The sequence below is a fragment of the Larus michahellis genome, chromosome 19 (assembly GCF_964199755.1).
Source record: "Larus michahellis chromosome 19, bLarMic1.1, whole genome shotgun sequence".
NCBI classification, from domain to species: Eukaryota; Metazoa; Chordata; class Aves; order Charadriiformes; family Laridae; genus Larus; species Larus michahellis.
This window is the reverse complement of record NC_133914.1, coordinates 1,634,746-1,649,948: the sequence shown is the minus strand read 5'-3', so window position 1 is coordinate 1,649,948 and position 15,203 is coordinate 1,634,746. Positions and strand designations below refer to the sequence as shown.

Here is a 15,203-nt window from a genome sequence, read left to right as displayed (position 1 = left end):
CAGGCAGAGGCCTGGGCACGGATGGGGCTCCAGCAGGCCAGGGAGACCATGGTGTGGCCCCGGCTGGCATCCCCCTGCCCAGCCCTCTGCCTTTCCTCCCCTCTCAGCTGCGATTTTGCTGCTGCTGCGGCTCTTCCTGTGAGCAGGTCAGATTTAGACACTTGCTATTTTCTGTACGCTGGGAAAGCTTAAAAATAAACTCCTTGGTGCTCAGCCAGCGCCTTGGGCAGAGTCTTGCAGGCGGGACACGCTGCTGCAGCCCTCACAGCTCCTGTCCTGCAGCCTGGGGCAAGATAGTGCAGGGGGAGCCCAGCACGGTCTGGTCCTAACTGGGAGGAGGGGATGAACCTCCCTGCAAATGCATGGCCGCAGGACGGAGTCCCTGGCGCAGGCTCCTCGGGGCTGTGGCTGGTGTGAGCCCAATGTCCCCAGCAGGAGCTGGGGGCCCAGGACTGGCAGAGCTGGCCCAAAGCTTTTCCTGGGGAGTGCGCCAAGTGGCCACCCCCACAGCATCCTCCCGAGCCACTGGCAAGCAGCAGAGGGGTGCACAGGGTGCTGGCCAGGCACCCAAGGGACACCCCACGCCTGCGTCCCCCCAGCCTCAGGCTGTTGGTGGTCAGGTCAGATCGGCATCCGTCTCTCTGTCCACCTCTGTCACTCTTCTTTTCACTCCTCTGGCCATGTCTCCTCCCTCTCTGGGCACTCACTTTCTTCCAGGGGCCGAGGATGCGGGAGCAGCCCCACGGTGCTGCCTGCACCCTGCCGAGGATGGCAGCCTGGCTCCTGCCCCATGGCACAGCGCAGGCAGGCGAGATGGTTCTGGGAGGCTGCGGCTGTGCCTTGGAAAGTACATCCAGCCATGGGTTGGAATAAACCCCACAAGGCTCTTAGGTGGGGGTACAAAAACTGCTCTCCCTGAAAAACCATGCTGAGGGCACTGCCAGCACGGCAGCCATAGCGGTGAGTGGCCCCGGGAGTACCCACACGTCATGGATGTACCCGGGGCTGTGCTCGCTGCCCATTATCCCAGAGCCAGACCCAAAGCTGGGTCTCGGGGTGCCCATGGGGAGCCCCTCACCGCAGCCTCCAGGCTGCCCGTGCCACTGCAGGGCTCAGCGTCATGGTACGGGGCCAGGCTTCAGGGCAGCGAGTGCCGTTCCCAGAAAGGGACCGGAGGGGCCTGTTTATTCAGGAGGGAACGCGGAGGTGTGAGAAAGGCTGTGCGTGTCTGTCCGGACGCTATCTGTCCCTGGGCTCTGCCAAAGGGTTTCACTGGGCCAGCCCAAGCCCTTATCAGCTGTGAACTTTTATTTGCCTAAAGGCCACCCACCCGCCTTCTGGGGGGCTGCTGCCAACACCGGCCCCCGCTGCTGCCCCCACCGTGCAGGTGAGCCCCTCGCTGTTGTTGTTGGCGTGCAGGTCCCGGCGGCGTGGGGTCACACCGGCCACCCCGAGCCGCCTTGTCACAACACGGGAACAATAGCGGGACGCAGAGCTGTGTTTGCGCAGCGCTGGCAGCCGGGCACTGTGTCCAGGCAAGGGGGCTCTCGGCCGTCTTGTTTTCCACCTTGCAGGGCCGTTCGGAAAAGCGTGACGCTCCCCCGGTGCCAACAAAAATATGAGCCCCAGAGAGGGGAGGCGAGTGGGGAGCGCTGCCGGCGGGTAAACACGCGCCGCGGCTGCACCGTTACCTTTCACACGGGCATTTCCTCCTGGCCAGGCTGCTCTCCCCAGAAAGCCACAGCACTGCGGGGCTTTGCAGCTCTGCTGGTGCCTGGCAAGGGCTGGGGTTGTTGCCACCCATTGTGCTGGGGTGCCCCGGGTGTCCCCCCCCAGGCAACAGTGGGAGCAGGGCAATGTCCCTCCGGAGACGGTGGAAGCAGGGCAGGGTCCCTCTGGAGGAGATCTGCCCCAGCATCTTCATGGAGGGCGCTGGGGCCAGCAGCACGCACCCCAGACCCCCGCCCCAGGGGATTGTACCCCCCCGCATCCCCAGCAGGGTGGGGGGGCCAAGGGCGGGCTCGGCCCCCAGCCCAGGCTCTGCACCAAGGGCAGCACAGCCGGGTGCCTCCCTCTCCGCTTCCTCCAGTGGCCGATGGCAGCGATATCACCCCGTATCACCCATATTTCATTTTCTCCAGGGTATTTTTAGTCCGTCCCACCCTCGGTGAAGAGGCCCTCAGCAGCCAGCAGCCTCTGCCCTGGGCTGGCCTGGCCAGAGAAACTAAACAACAGCCCCAGCCACATTGTGTGCCTTTATCTGCCGCTCATTTCCACCTATTATGCAGCCGTGAGCGGCTCCACGGCCTCTGCCGGGTTTATCTGCAGCAGAGCTAGGGCAGAGAGGGTGGCTACAGGGACAAGCTCTGCTTTGGGCCACCCTGAGCCACAACGGCCCCATGACAGCCCCTGGGCTGAAGGTGGGCTCAAGGGGACAGGACACTACAGCAGGGAGGGCTATGCTTTCAGTGAGCGAGTGGCACCGGCAGCACAACTGGAGCTCGGAGGGTGCCCACGCTCATCCCACCACCCACGGGACAGGGGCTTCCCTCTCCCTCCACCCCAAACCCTCGCCCACCCTCCCCAAGACAGCTACATGAAGCACAGTCTCACACCACACTTCACTTTTTTCATTCATCCAACTTTATTCAACAAGATGCAACGCTGAGTCTGCCAGGGGGAAAGGAAACAGCATTGAGGAGCAAAGTCTGTGTCCCACGCTCGTGTCTGGGTCACCCAGGACCCACAGCCCCCCAGTCACCACAAGACCTTCCCCTTTCACAGCATCGGTGGGCTGGGGATGTGGGGGCAACCGCTCTCAGGGCAGCGGTTGGTTCTTCGGTGCCCTCCAGCACCTCAGCCCACAGCAGGAGATGACTAGTGCAAAGTAATAAAACCAATAACTCCCCAAACCAGCAGTTGCTAGGCTAATTCCTCCCCAAAAAAAAATCACAGGGCTCAAGGGCGCGTGGTCGGGCTGGACTCGACTCCCCAAATCCCCTGCACAGCTGCACCTTTAAGGCAGAAAGCTCTGTGGTAAGGCCAGCAGGTTAAAAATAACTTAGAGACACACATCACATGGGAAAGGGTCCAGGGCCAGGAGGCGGGGGGAGCTCACACTCCCGGGGCACCCGAGCGGTGACCCTGCAGCCATCGGGATCAGCCGGTCACCGCAGAGCCCCAGCTGAGAGCTGCCGGCAGCTTCACCCAGCCGTGCTCCGTGGGGAAGGGGCAGCTCCTGCAACAAACCCCGGGGCAGGAGCCGCTGGACCGCTGGCTCCCTGCCGGGGTGACAGGAACAGGATGGGGCTGGTGGCCAGGACCCGTCCGGCAGCGCTGCCCCAGCCCAGCTCCCCCCAGCCCTCCCGGGCTCAGCCCGTTCCATGCGGAGGCGAGTGGCTTCCCACGGCCGCACGCCCGGCTCTCACGCCAGCGGGGGCTCGGTCGAGCCCCAGGGTCCGGCCAAGCTACGGCTCCCGAGGGGCAGCAGCCTCCCGCTGCGGCCCCGGGGACAGCCTGTTCCCAGCCGCATGGCTCCAGGGATTTCTCCCTTTCCCACGGCGAGGCATGTGGGACACGCCGTCCCGGGGAACTTTCTGCAGTTTCCTTCCTTGCAGGGTCTGTGGGGAAAATAGGAGAGAGCGGGGACTCCGCTCAGCCCCGCTCCCGAGCATCGTGTCCCAGGGGCAGGCAGGTCTCCCCGGGGCTCCTCCGTGAGGCACAGCACCAGGCAGGAGGAGGCAGCTGCCTGCCCACGGCCAGCACCTTCTCAGGCACAAGGGACCGAGGAAGGTCCCCTCAGCCGGCTGGGGCCAGCCCGGCACTAGACATACTGCTTTTTGGAGGCTGAGCTCCCAGGCCGGCTGCACAGCTTCTCCTCCAGGGCGGGTGCTTCGGCAGCCCTGGGGGCGTAGGGGTCCGAGAGGGGTCTGCTCCCACTGCCCAGCGCCAGGTTCTCCTCGTTGTGGAAGTTGGCCCAGTTCTGCTCACTGGAGAGCTTGTTGTAGGCCTGGTAGGATGGTGCGTGGCTCTCGGCCATGGGCAGGAAGGGGTAGTGCTTGGGCGGGTAGGGACCTGAGACCATGTCGTCAGCAAAGGTGTCCCGGCTTGGGCCGGCCGGCACCGACACCTTCTTGATGTTGCTAAGCAGGTTCTTGCAGCAGAGGTGGAAGAGCTCCATGAGGTTCAGGATTAAGGAGATCAGGCCCATCACAAGCATGAAGATGATGAAGATGCTCTTCTCAGTGGGGCGGGAGATGAAGCAGTCCACCTGATGGGGGCAGGGGTCCCTCTTGCACACGTAGCGGGGCACCATGGAGAAGCCGTACAGGTACCACTGCCCGACGAGGAAGCCAGCCTCAAAGATGCTCTTGCAGATCACACTCATTATGTATGTCCACATCAGCGCCCCGCGGATCTTGAGCCGCCCATCCTCTGTCATGTAGATCTTGGACATCTTCTTCTCCACAGCTGCCAGGGCCTGCTCAATCTTCGGATCCTTGCTGTGGATAGCCCGAAGCTCGCTCTCCTGGTGCTTCAGCTTCTCCTCCTGCCGGGAGAGATAGACAACGTGGCCGAGGTAAATCAGAGTTGGGGTGCTGACAAAGAGGAACTGGAGCACCCAGTAGCGGATGTGGGAGATGGGGAAGGCTTTATCATAGCAAACGTTGGTGCAGCCTGGCTGCTTGGTGTTGCACACAAAATCCGACTGCTCGTCCCCCCAGACGGACTCCCCGGCCAAGCCCAGGATGAGGATGCGGAAGATGAAGAGGACGGTGAGCCAGATCTTCCCAATCACGGTCGAGTGCTCCTGAACTTGGTCCAGCAGTTTCTCCAGGAAACCCCAGTCACCCATCTTCTAGGGAACCTTGTGTCTCTGGCAGCAGAGAGGGGAGGAGAGAGGAACCAAGTCAATTTGCTGTTTCCACGCTGGGGCAGATGGGGCTACCTAAACCCAAGCTTTCTCGGGACACGGCTGCTCTGCAGAGGGTCCCAGCAAACCCACTGAGGAAATTCCCACACTTGGGCAAAGGATCCAGGCAGCATTTCTGAACCCAGGAGTGTTCTTCCTCCACCCCACTGCCCAGTGTGGAAACATGGGGCTGGGGGAGCAGAGGCAACACAGGGATTCACCTCCCCCCAGCAGCACCCAGCCCGCAGCACCCATGGCTTGTGGTTCTCCTGGCCTCCAAGGACACAGCCCACAGGGAAGGGCTCGCTGGCCGGCTGCTTTGGGGCTGCCCTGGGAGGTCAGGGCCACAGCAAGGGCTCACAGGAGCAGCCCAGATTTGCCTCTCCTACAGCCCGCTGCTCCAGCTCTACGGAAGGGCAGAGAGCAGCAGGGTTGTGGGAGGGGAGTACAGACCCCCGGGGTACAGCAGCCACCCTGAAACCCATTCAGGGCTCACCTCGCACTGATGGGACAGGTCCCAGCCTTGCTACGGGACAATGGCACCCCAGCCCCAGCATGCTCACCCTTGCCCAGGGCTTTCGCCAGCCCAGGGACCCCCGGCACCACTCACCGCACACAGACCCGATGCTGCTCCGGGGACCCCGGGGTGTCTCAGCCTCACCCCCGACTGCGGGGGAGCCCAGCCCGCATCCCCCCGCGGGAGCTCAGCCCCGCAGCCCGGCTGGGAGATAGGAAGCGGCCACAGCCCCGGCTCCTAATTAACCTCTGCCAATTAAGCAGGCAGAGGTGCCAGCTGGGCAGTTAAAGGGACACCCAGCCGCGGCGGGGTGGAGGTGGTGTCCCGAAGCAGACAGCGGGTGCCAGCGGTGGGGGTGTCCCCAAGCACGGTGTCCCCGAGCGGTGCCCGATGTCCCGGGGGTCCCTCACTCACCTCCGCCGCTCCCGGGCACGTCCCGCCTGGCTCGGGCCGCGCTGGGTGTGAGTGGCCGGGCCGGGCCGTGCGGCTCTGGCCGTGCGGGGCCCGGGGGAGCCGGGGGAGGAGCGCGGGCAGGAAACCGGGGGCCGGGGCTTAGCGCCGTGCCGCAGGTGTGCGGGGCCGCCCCGGCCCGCCCCGGCCCGCTCCCCCCGGCCGAGGGGGCGGCCCCGGCGGGGAGGGGCGGGGTGGGGGCGGTGGGTCCGCGGAGCGCCGCCCGGCGGGGACCCCCGGGTTCAGTCTGCACCCCCGGGGCCGAAGCCGGTGAGGAGCCGGCGGGAGGTGCGGGGGCGGTGGGAAGCCCGCGGTGTCCCTGCCTGCTGGTCCCCGGCGGGCTGCGGGGACAGCCCGGTGGCCGGCACCCTCCGTGCCCGGCAGCCCCGCTGTGGCTGCGGCTCCGCCACCGGGACAAACCCGCCGGGCGGCGGAGGGACCCACCCGGGGGACCCTGCCCGCTTGTGGGACCCTGAGCAAGTCACCCCAAAGCGGGCGCGCATCGCGGGCGGGGGGCAGCAGTGCAGATGCCCCGGGCGCGCCGCGGGGTGTCCCCGGGGATGCTCCGTCCGCTGCCCGCCCCGGCCGGGCCGGTGCGGCGGCCCTCGGCGGGTCCCCCCGCGGGTCGTGCGGCGCGACGGGCGCTGGGTGGTGCTGGAGCCACACCGGAGCCCGGCGCTGCCCCGGCCCCGCCGCCCCCGCCGGCTCCCGGGCCGAGCCGCGCCGGGGACCCCGGTGCTGGGACCCGGCACCGGGGTTTAAGCGGAGCTTTGCTGTCGGGGGGCTCAGGCGGGGCGTTGCGCGGGGTGCGGAGGCACCGCAACAAGGAGGGGGGACAGCGGGTAGGCAGAGGATGATGTTTTATGCACGGGCTTAAGTCTTGCTGACTTCGGGGGGAGCAAACCCCTCGTGTGTGCCCCCCCCTCCACCGTCCTGCAGCGGCCGCAAAGGGCTGGCACGCTTGGCGTGGGCTGCGTGGGGCCAGCCGGGGGCTGCGGGCTTGGGCTTGGGCTCTCGAAACCAGAAACTAGGCCAGTCCGCACACACAACTGGGAGCTGCCGCTTCTCCTGCACCGAGACGTGGCATTTCCTCCTCACAGACGGTGCCGGGGCTGAGCGGAGGGCAGAGCCGGAACAGCATCGTTATATTTAATAAAAAATAATTGCCATGCTTCAGGTAACGCCCACGTGCCGCTCCATGCTGTGGCACCGGCGTGCTGCGGAGCCCAGCGCCAATCTCCCATCCAGTCCACCATGAATACTGCTTCCCACTCCCACCACACCTGGGTTGTGGCTGCCCAAGCAGTGTGGCCCCCTCCTGGTGTCTGTCCCCAGTGATGCTCTGTGCCCCGCCAGCCCTCCACGAGTAGAAAAGTTCCCCTCTGGGGAGCTGCTCCAAAACTATAAAGGAACCGGAGCTGCCCTCACCCATGGGTGTCCTGGCTCCCATGTTGCTTTACCCACCAGGAGGGCTGTACCCAGCATGGGCTTCAGCCACACTAGCCATGGGCCCCCAGTGAGCTGTGCAGGTGTCCCAAAGCAGACCTGCGCTGATGCCAGAGCCCCTTCCAGTGCCTTGTGCCTTTCAACCTCCTGGAGCACCTTTCCTCTTGCATAGGTTGCTCCATGCCCAGGGCTGGCACCACAGGTGACGCAGGTGACACAGTGCTGGGGTGCCCACGAGAGCAGCCCACACTGGTAGCACTTTTTGCGTGTCCCAGCACAGAGACGCATCACCTTCCCGGCAGCGTGGGCGTTGCTGTCACGGCCTCTGCACTGACCCTGGCTGTGTCAGTGCACACCAGGACGCCCTCATGGCTCTGGGGGAGCGTGGGCAGGCCGAGCAGAGCTGGACACATGGCTGGCCGGAGCGCCAGCGGACCCTCCACGTGGCGCTGCTTAAGGAGAGATTAAATGGAAATCATTTCTATTTATTGTAATATTTATCAAGGTTTAGTAAGTAATTGATGCTGAGCCCTCCTTGATTTCCTTGGGGGCCAGCGTGCGGTTCTGGTGAATTAAAATTTAACGACGCATGACAAGCCAGGAGGCGGCAGAGCGGGCAGACGCTGGGCATGCCGGCCCCGGGGCTCGGCCCGTGCTGCCCTGGCGGGAGTGAGGACCACCCGGCCACGGGCTCCCGGGGAACAACTGCAAATCCATTTCTTCTGGTCTCAGCAGTTTCCCTCGATTTACAGTGTGCAGAGCAGATCCCAGTGTCTACAAACAGCACAGCCTTTATTGGCCCTTTGGATCCGTAGCTGATGCTGTGCGTGATGCATCCATCTGAGGCGAGGGGGGACACAAAGGCATCGAGAGAAGCAGCAGAGCCATTTGGGCAGGACATTGGCACAGTGCTTGCATGAGCAAAGGGAGAAAAGCTTCTCCTGCCCCAGCTGGCCAACTGGGGACTGTCACTGTGCTGGGTGACACCAGCTCTCACCGGGCACCGACGGATGCATTTGTACTGGGAGCAGCAGAGCTGGAGGACTCAAGAGAAGCTGTAGGGACATGGGAGCCCCCACGCTGCCTCCTGCCAGCCCCAGTCCCGTGTGCCCTCCAAGCTCAACAGCTTCATCCCTGCAGCTTTCGTCTGGGCTCGCTGCCGGGCTGGACAGCAGTGGCTGCCACAGCGGGGCCGGCTGCTCAGCAGAGTCATGCACGGTGTCTGTGCATCCCTGTGATGTCCAAGCCCCGTGGCACCACTGCGTACAGCTGGCAGAGCTCCAGGGCTGCCCTCGCCTTACCTGCGTCTGCACCCAGGGACCTCTTTCAGGGGACTTTAACTTGTTGGGTTTAGTCATTTTTCACATGGGTCGCCTCTGGAGGGGTTGGGGACTTGGCAGGCTTGAAAAGGTGCTGGGACAAGGGGAAGGCAAACCGGCTGGGACGGGTGAGCTCACAGCTCCTCTCCTCTGTGGAAAGAAGAGAAAACCTCAGGCATGCCCACAGGCAGCCGGCACCCGCCTGCCAGCGAGCGTGCCTGTGCTGCTGGGACACCCAGGGACGTGCCCATGGCCCCAGACAGGAGAGTTCCCATGGATGTGCCCCCCTCCCCTTTAGACCCATTGAGGTCCTGGGTGAAGAGTCTAGTGGTGGCATCATCAGTGGCCACCTCTGCGGCCAGCCATCCCTGGACACACCTCCCTCCCTCTTCCCCTCCCAGCACCCCATCAGACAGCAGTCAGGTTGGGAGCAGAGGCCTGCAGGGCTGCCACACACCTAGGCTGGGACTTGTTGTCCTTCTCCTCTGTCTTGAGGTGGCACTGGCAGGTGGAGGCCTTGCTGTAGCTGACAGAGCGCTTGGTGGACTTCTTCCACTTCCGTGCACTCCGCATAACCCGCTTGAAGATGAGGTAGACGATCTCACAGACAGTGAGGACAATGCAGATGGAGGAGGCTCCGACCATGAAATAGGTGAAGACTCTTTTCTCAGTTGGCCGAGCGATGTAGCAGTCTACAGTGTTGGGGCAGGGGTCCACTTTGGAGCATTTGACCAGCCGTGGCAAGTCAAAGCTGTCCCACATCTTGTGGAGGAGGTAGAGGAACACGATCTCTATGATAAGTTTGAAGAAGAGGCTGAGCAGGTAGGTCCACCACAGCCCACCATGCTTCTTGCCTGTGTTGCTGTAGAGCCTGGGGCAATTCTCCCCATTCTTCTCCCGGTTCTTCTTCTCGCGGTCCTCCCGGTAGGCCACGTGCATGATGACCAGGAGGGAAGGGCAAGTGACAAAGATGAGCTGCAGGGCCCAGAGGCGGATGTGGGAGATGGGGAAGAAATGGTCGTAGCAGACGTTGGTGCAGCCCGGCTGCCGCGTGTTGCAGTCAAAGTCCTTCTGCTCGTCTCCCCACACGCGCTCGGCTGCCACCACGTAGACCAGCACGCGGAAGACGAAGACCACGGAGAGCCAGATGCGGCCGAAGGCTGTGGAGTACTTGTTGACCCCACTGAGCAGCGCCTGCAGCGTTTTCCAATCCATGGCGGCGGGCAGAGGCCAGAGTCACCCGACCTGGAGAAACAGCAGCAGAAGCGGTGGGTGAAGAATGATGGGAGACTGCAACGGGGCAGCTCATCTCTCGCTGCGCTTAATCTCATAGACCTGCCAGAATCTCTCCCTCACCACATTACGCTCATTTGGGGTGGGGGGTCCACCCCACTTGTGGACAGTAAAGCCCAGCCCCGCGCTCTCCTAGTGACAGTCAGAGGTGACTCAACCCCTCTGCACTTCCTTCTGACGGAGGCTTTGCCGTAAGGGATGAGCCATCCAGCCAAGTGCCTGCCACCAAGTCCCCACCTGTCTGCGCATGTTGGTGTGAATTGGCAGCGCCGTCCCCTGCTGCGGGCCAGGATCAACAAGGGGGGGCCGTGCTGGGGGAGCAGGCGAGGACGGCTGTGCAGGGCACTTGGCACGTCAGCAAAGGAAAGGCTTGTGGGGACACCAGCCCCGCGAGCCGGCAGGTCTCTTGGGATGGGGGCGGGAGGGGACCCCACAGCACATTGCCGTACCTGACCGTGTCCTCCTTCTCCCCTGCCGCCTGCAGGGCCACGTGCCAATGCCCACCAGGATGGACCCCCAGCGTCTTGCCAGCCCCTTTCTTGGCTGCCCAGCACTGAGGCGCAGGCTCACGGGTTGCTTCATGTGCCCCCGATGCACCAGAGCCGCGGTGGGGAGGATGGGGGGCAGCGGGAGCCCCATCTGTCTGGTGGGACCCTGTGCACAGCTCCCGGTCTGCGCTCCCCAGTCCTCTTTCCTCCCCAGGGTTTCGTGCGGCTCAGCCACGCTCCCCTGCACACTGTCCACCAGCACGTTTTGGGGATGGATGGGGACCTTTGCCACTAGGGAGATTCCAGGGAATCTCAGGCTTGGTCCCAGCCGGTCCCAGCCTTCCCTGAGCCTCAGTTTTTTGGTTAAAATGCACTAAACCGGCCACCGTGATTTCCTAATGCTGAGAGCCAAAGGGGAAGCTGCTCCTGCAGAGCTGGGATGCCGGGACACGCCAGGGAGGGGTTTTCTCTCTCGCAGGTGACACCTGAGGCGGCCCGAGCATGGGTGAGCGCGGGGCTGCTGAAAGCGAGAGTCCGTGCGTGTCACTGGCGCGTCGCCCTGGCCGGCATCCCGCTCCCGGCAGCGCCACCAGCAGCCTCGAGGCTCCGCTCCGGCCAAACCGGCTTCACGGCTCAGCCTGGGGCTGCCCCGGCGCGAGGAGCAGGACGGTGTGCTGAGCCCAACCCGGAGATTTTTACTGCTGGCTGCCTGGATTTACGCACCCCGGGTGATTTTTACCCAGAGGTGAGTTGGCACTGTTGAATCCATGCTGTAAAGGTGTCTCCTGTGACAGAGAGCTTCTCGGGATGGCGGGTTGGGTCCATCCCGCACTGCTGTATTTTAAGGAGTTGCTTTGAGTAATGGACACCACCACTGCCGGGAGCACAGGAGGTGTGGGGGTGAAGACCAGAGAAAAGCACCCCACAATCCCAGAGTGAGCAGTGAGGGCTGAGCCCTTGAAGAACAGAGCAAACGGGCTGTTCCAATTTCTGGCCAGATCGAAAGCTTTGTTTAACCCCAAATGCTAATTCCTTCAACCCCAAATGCTAATTCCTTCAACCCCAGCTACTCGGGTCAAGCAGCGCCGCGTACTCGCCTTCCCACTCCCGAGGAGCCGCTGCCCATTGCTGACCCAGCACCTCCGAGACCTACCTGGAAGAGGCTCCGGCTCCTTCCCCGCTCACCGGGGGTTGTGGGGTGGGAAGCGCCCAGTGTAGGTCATGGCCGGGGGCACGATGGCACACGGGTGATCATGGCCCCCTCATTCGGGGAGGGCTGTGTGGCGTGGCAAGGTGTCCTGGGGCTGCAGGGAAGGAACAGAGCCTGGAGTGCTGCCTGGAGCCCGTCCCTGGCCAGGTCCACCCCGCAGCGAGCCCCGAACCTGCCGTCGCGCTCCCACGCTGCTGGACTGGGACGCACTGAGAAGCGCGGCTGAGCCGAGCGGGGCCACCCTGGGGTCCTGTGCCAGCATGTGACGAGTGCCAGCGCCTCTGCCCAGCCCTGCACACCTCTGCTCGCCACCTCATCTGAAACTGGGAGATCCTCCTCCCCGGCAAACCCGCGGCAGTGTGCCTGGGGTGGGGAATAATCGCAGTGCTCCCGCCCAGCCCTTTCCCCTCCTCAGCCCAGGGTGGAGCCCACAGCCCCTGCATGCCCCCAGGGCCAGTGCCCCCTCTCCAGCCTGCCAATTCACCCATGTCCCCATCTCCAGGTCCCCGCGGGTGATGCCACCCAGCCCTAACCTTCCCGGCACCCACCTTCTTGGCTCAGCTCCGCACTGGCTCTGGCCATGGACCGACGGTGGGTCAGGAGGGGACGTGAGGTCCGTGCTGAGCCCTGTGCCGGGGTGCGGAGCACGGCACCGCGGGAGCCCCGCAGCCCGGACGGCGCTGGCTGGTGGCCAGGCGGAGCAGGGGCAACCCTCCCGGTGTGCTCGGCTCTACCTGCAGCACCAGTTTGCCTCCCGTGAAGCTCCGCAACCTCACCAGCCCCCAGCGTGCCAGCCTGCTGTGTCACCGCCGGGTCCTGCCCCGCGTGGGTGCAGGGCGTTGGGCCCGAAAGCGCACAGCTCCCGCCTGGGGTGCAAACACAGCAGAGCGGGGCTGTGCGTGTTCCCCAGAGGGGGCTCAGCCTCTTTTGGTCCCTGGGAAGGGCGGTGGGATGGAGGAGCAGGGATGGAGGAGCCTGGGGTGGCCAATCCTGCTCCTCAAGCTGCCACACTGTGCCATCCCCCTGCATCACCCCACGGGCGCGCAACCCCATGGTTCAGGGATGCTGGCACTGCCTGCGGGGTCCCAGGGTGGCACCGTGTGCCGTCAGGGTCCCCACCTAACACAGCTCCCACCTGCGCCCTGTTAGCACTGCAGGGTCTGTCCCCCCCACAACCCGCAGGTCCCCAGCAGCCCTGCGAGCACCCCCTGCCTCTGCCCTGCCATGCTGGAGGTACCTGCCCAGCGGCGAAAGGGACACAGGGGGGTGGCCGGATCCAGGCACCTTTCAGAAGCTCTTTCCCGTCGGCAGCGCTCCGGTGTGCCCAGGCTTTGTGCGCAGCGCTGAGCCCATGTGGGGAAGGGAAGGGTAGTTTGTTCTGTTCCCAGTAACTGGGTGAGTCTGGCAAACAGCTCCCGTGGAGGTTCTTGTCTGCGCACATGCACGCACACACTTGAGTTGAACAATAAAGGCGGGTCAAATCCTGCAGTGAGATCAACGGAGCCGGATTCCTTTGCAAGCAGCGCCAACGGCTCCTGCCAGGTGATGTTCCGTCCCCGCATGGGCGGCTCTGGGCACCGAAAACCCGGCAGCAAACCCTGGGCCAGACCAGGGCAGCCGGGGACCGGCACTGGGCTCACACCGTCCCCCCAGCTGCGTGTCAGCCAGCAACTGTTGCTAAGAATCACAAATTACGCAATTATAACCCACTTTTTGATGATCTTGCCTTAGTAATAGTTTTGCAACAGCTCATTGGTGTCTCCAACCTACAGCAACCTGCAGCCACTGCCCTGCTGGCACCGGGGTGTCCCAGATGAGACTTTCCCAAGGAGTGGCACAGACTGAGCGTGGCAGCAGGGACCCCTGCAGTGGGACCCTGTCTTGCCAGCTGCCTCCAGTCCTGTCCTCTTGGGACCTGGGATGTGTTCCTAAGAGGACTGTCCCTGTCCCCAGAGCAGCGGTGGCTCCCAGGGGCTGTGTCAGCCTCTCCCCCAGAGCAGCCCCATTTCGTGCCTCTGCAGACGTGGCCCAGACAGGAATGCGTTTCCGCTTGCCCATGGTTTACCCAGCCCCTCGGCTGCCCCGAGGCTTTCCCGGCATTGCTCCAGCATGCCCCAGGGCTGAGCACTCCAGGGCACTTTCCCAGGCGCTCCCCGGCCTTTGGAGCCCCATGCGGCGCCTGGCCAGGGCCACCCCTCCCACAGGGACACATTTGAAGAGCCCCGCCAGGTGCTTGATGCTGTGAGAGGTTTGCTCCCTGCACTCGTGGCAGATAAGGAGCCGCTCACCCAGGAGCTTTTTGGCTCCAGGAGGTGAAATAAAGTGTGTGTGGGGGGGTTGCAGGGCTGGGGACAGGGCAGGGAGAGGCCACAGGAATGGGACCCAAAGCAAACCCTCAGGGGAGCCTGGGTTGCGGAGTGGGGGGAGCCCGGAGCAGGGGCCAGACACCGTCACCCTCAAAGGGAGGTCTCCGGAGCAGCCAGGAGCCTTACGTCACCCAGGAGCTGCCTTTGCGTGCTCCTATCGGCAGGATCAGGAATTTGAACTATGTTGTTGTAGAGAGGCTCTCCATGAGCAATCTGGGGGCTGTGGCCTTCAAGATGAAAAACCCCAGGAAGACGAGAACCACCGTCAGGGCTGGTGTCTTGCCAAGGCAGCCGCTCCCTGCCCTGTGGTAAAACTCCGTAAGGGCCAGGTGAAGAGTGGGGCCAGATCCCCCCAGCAGCCTTTTACCTGCAATTTCAGCATTTCAGGAGAGGTCACGCGGCCACGTCGAGAAAATTCGGGTGCCTTTTGACACGGGCAGAAGATTTCCCCTCAGGCAGTTGGGTGGGGAAGGGAAACACCCCGTGTTTTGCAGTGCTTTGCAGCGCTGAGCTGCGCAGTTGGGCGTCCCAGCAAAGGGCAAAGTCCCTGTACCCCCTCTGCCATCCCTCTGCTGCCTGATCGCGTCCCTGCGGGCACAGGGACAAGATGCCAACGGGGTTTGGCAGCTCTCAGCACCAGGGAGCCCTCAGAGGTGCTTTGGGTACATGCACGGGTATGTCACCCTGCTGTCACCCTGCTCCGGCTCAGTGGGGTGATGGGTGAATGGCTTCAGTGCCAGACGTGAACACTAAAAACACTCAGTGACTTCCAGCAGCCTGACCTTGGGTTGTCCATAAAGGAAAAAACCCAGCAGTGGAGCAGGCGGCCGCCAAACCAGAGGAAAGTCTCTGTCAAAGGGTCTTAAATTGGGCATTGCAAGAGGCGGCACTTGGCCACCCGCCGGGGCTGGGACCCGGCACTTGGCCCCCCGCCGGGGCTGGGACCCGGCCCTGCCGCTGATCTCCAGCTCCCTGCCTGCCGACAGCATCCCGGCCGGCCTGGCCATCCCGCCCCGGGGCTGTGTCCCTGGGGATGAGACCTCCCCCGCAAGCGCTGGGGCATGGGGAGTCACGGGAGCCTGGGAGCCGGGGCAGCCGCTCGCTCTGACACACGGGATGTAAATCAAAGAGTTTCTCTTCCATTCCCAGCAAAGAGGCGGTTTTCGGTCAGGGAAGAAACAAGCCCCCACTGGGAAAGAGAC

The 15,203-nt window shown here is 63.8% G+C and overlaps 2 protein-coding genes across 3 annotated transcripts; both read right to left on the bottom strand.

Annotated features, from left to right (window-relative positions):
- Positions 1-2,620: 2,620 nt before the first annotated feature.
- GJA4 (gap junction protein alpha 4) lies at positions 2,621-6,038 on the bottom strand. 2 transcript variants are annotated; one of them, XM_074562776.1, is made up of 2 exons: positions 5,523-6,038; positions 2,621-4,876 (listed from the first exon to the last, which is right to left on the bottom strand). In XM_074562776.1, exon 2 carries the CDS (start codon positions 4,853-4,855, stop codon positions 3,824-3,826), a length of 1,032 nt encoding a protein of 343 aa, XP_074418877.1. In that variant the 5' UTR covers positions 4,856-4,876; positions 5,523-6,038; the 3' UTR covers positions 2,621-3,823. The 2 variants fall into 2 exon arrangements, with proteins under 2 accessions (XP_074418877.1, XP_074418874.1); XM_074562773.1 differs by having other exon boundaries at positions 5,844-6,038.
- Positions 6,039-7,795: 1,757 nt separating this feature from the next.
- On the bottom strand, positions 7,796-10,101 carry LOC141733056 (gap junction beta-3 protein-like). The gene is made up of 2 exons (XM_074562815.1): positions 9,102-10,101; positions 7,796-8,794 (listed from the first exon to the last, which is right to left on the bottom strand). Exons 1-2 carry the CDS (start codon positions 9,857-9,859, stop codon positions 8,779-8,781), a joined length of 774 nt encoding a protein of 257 aa, XP_074418916.1. The 5' UTR covers positions 9,860-10,101; the 3' UTR covers positions 7,796-8,778.
- Positions 10,102-15,203: the final 5,102 nt, after the last annotated feature.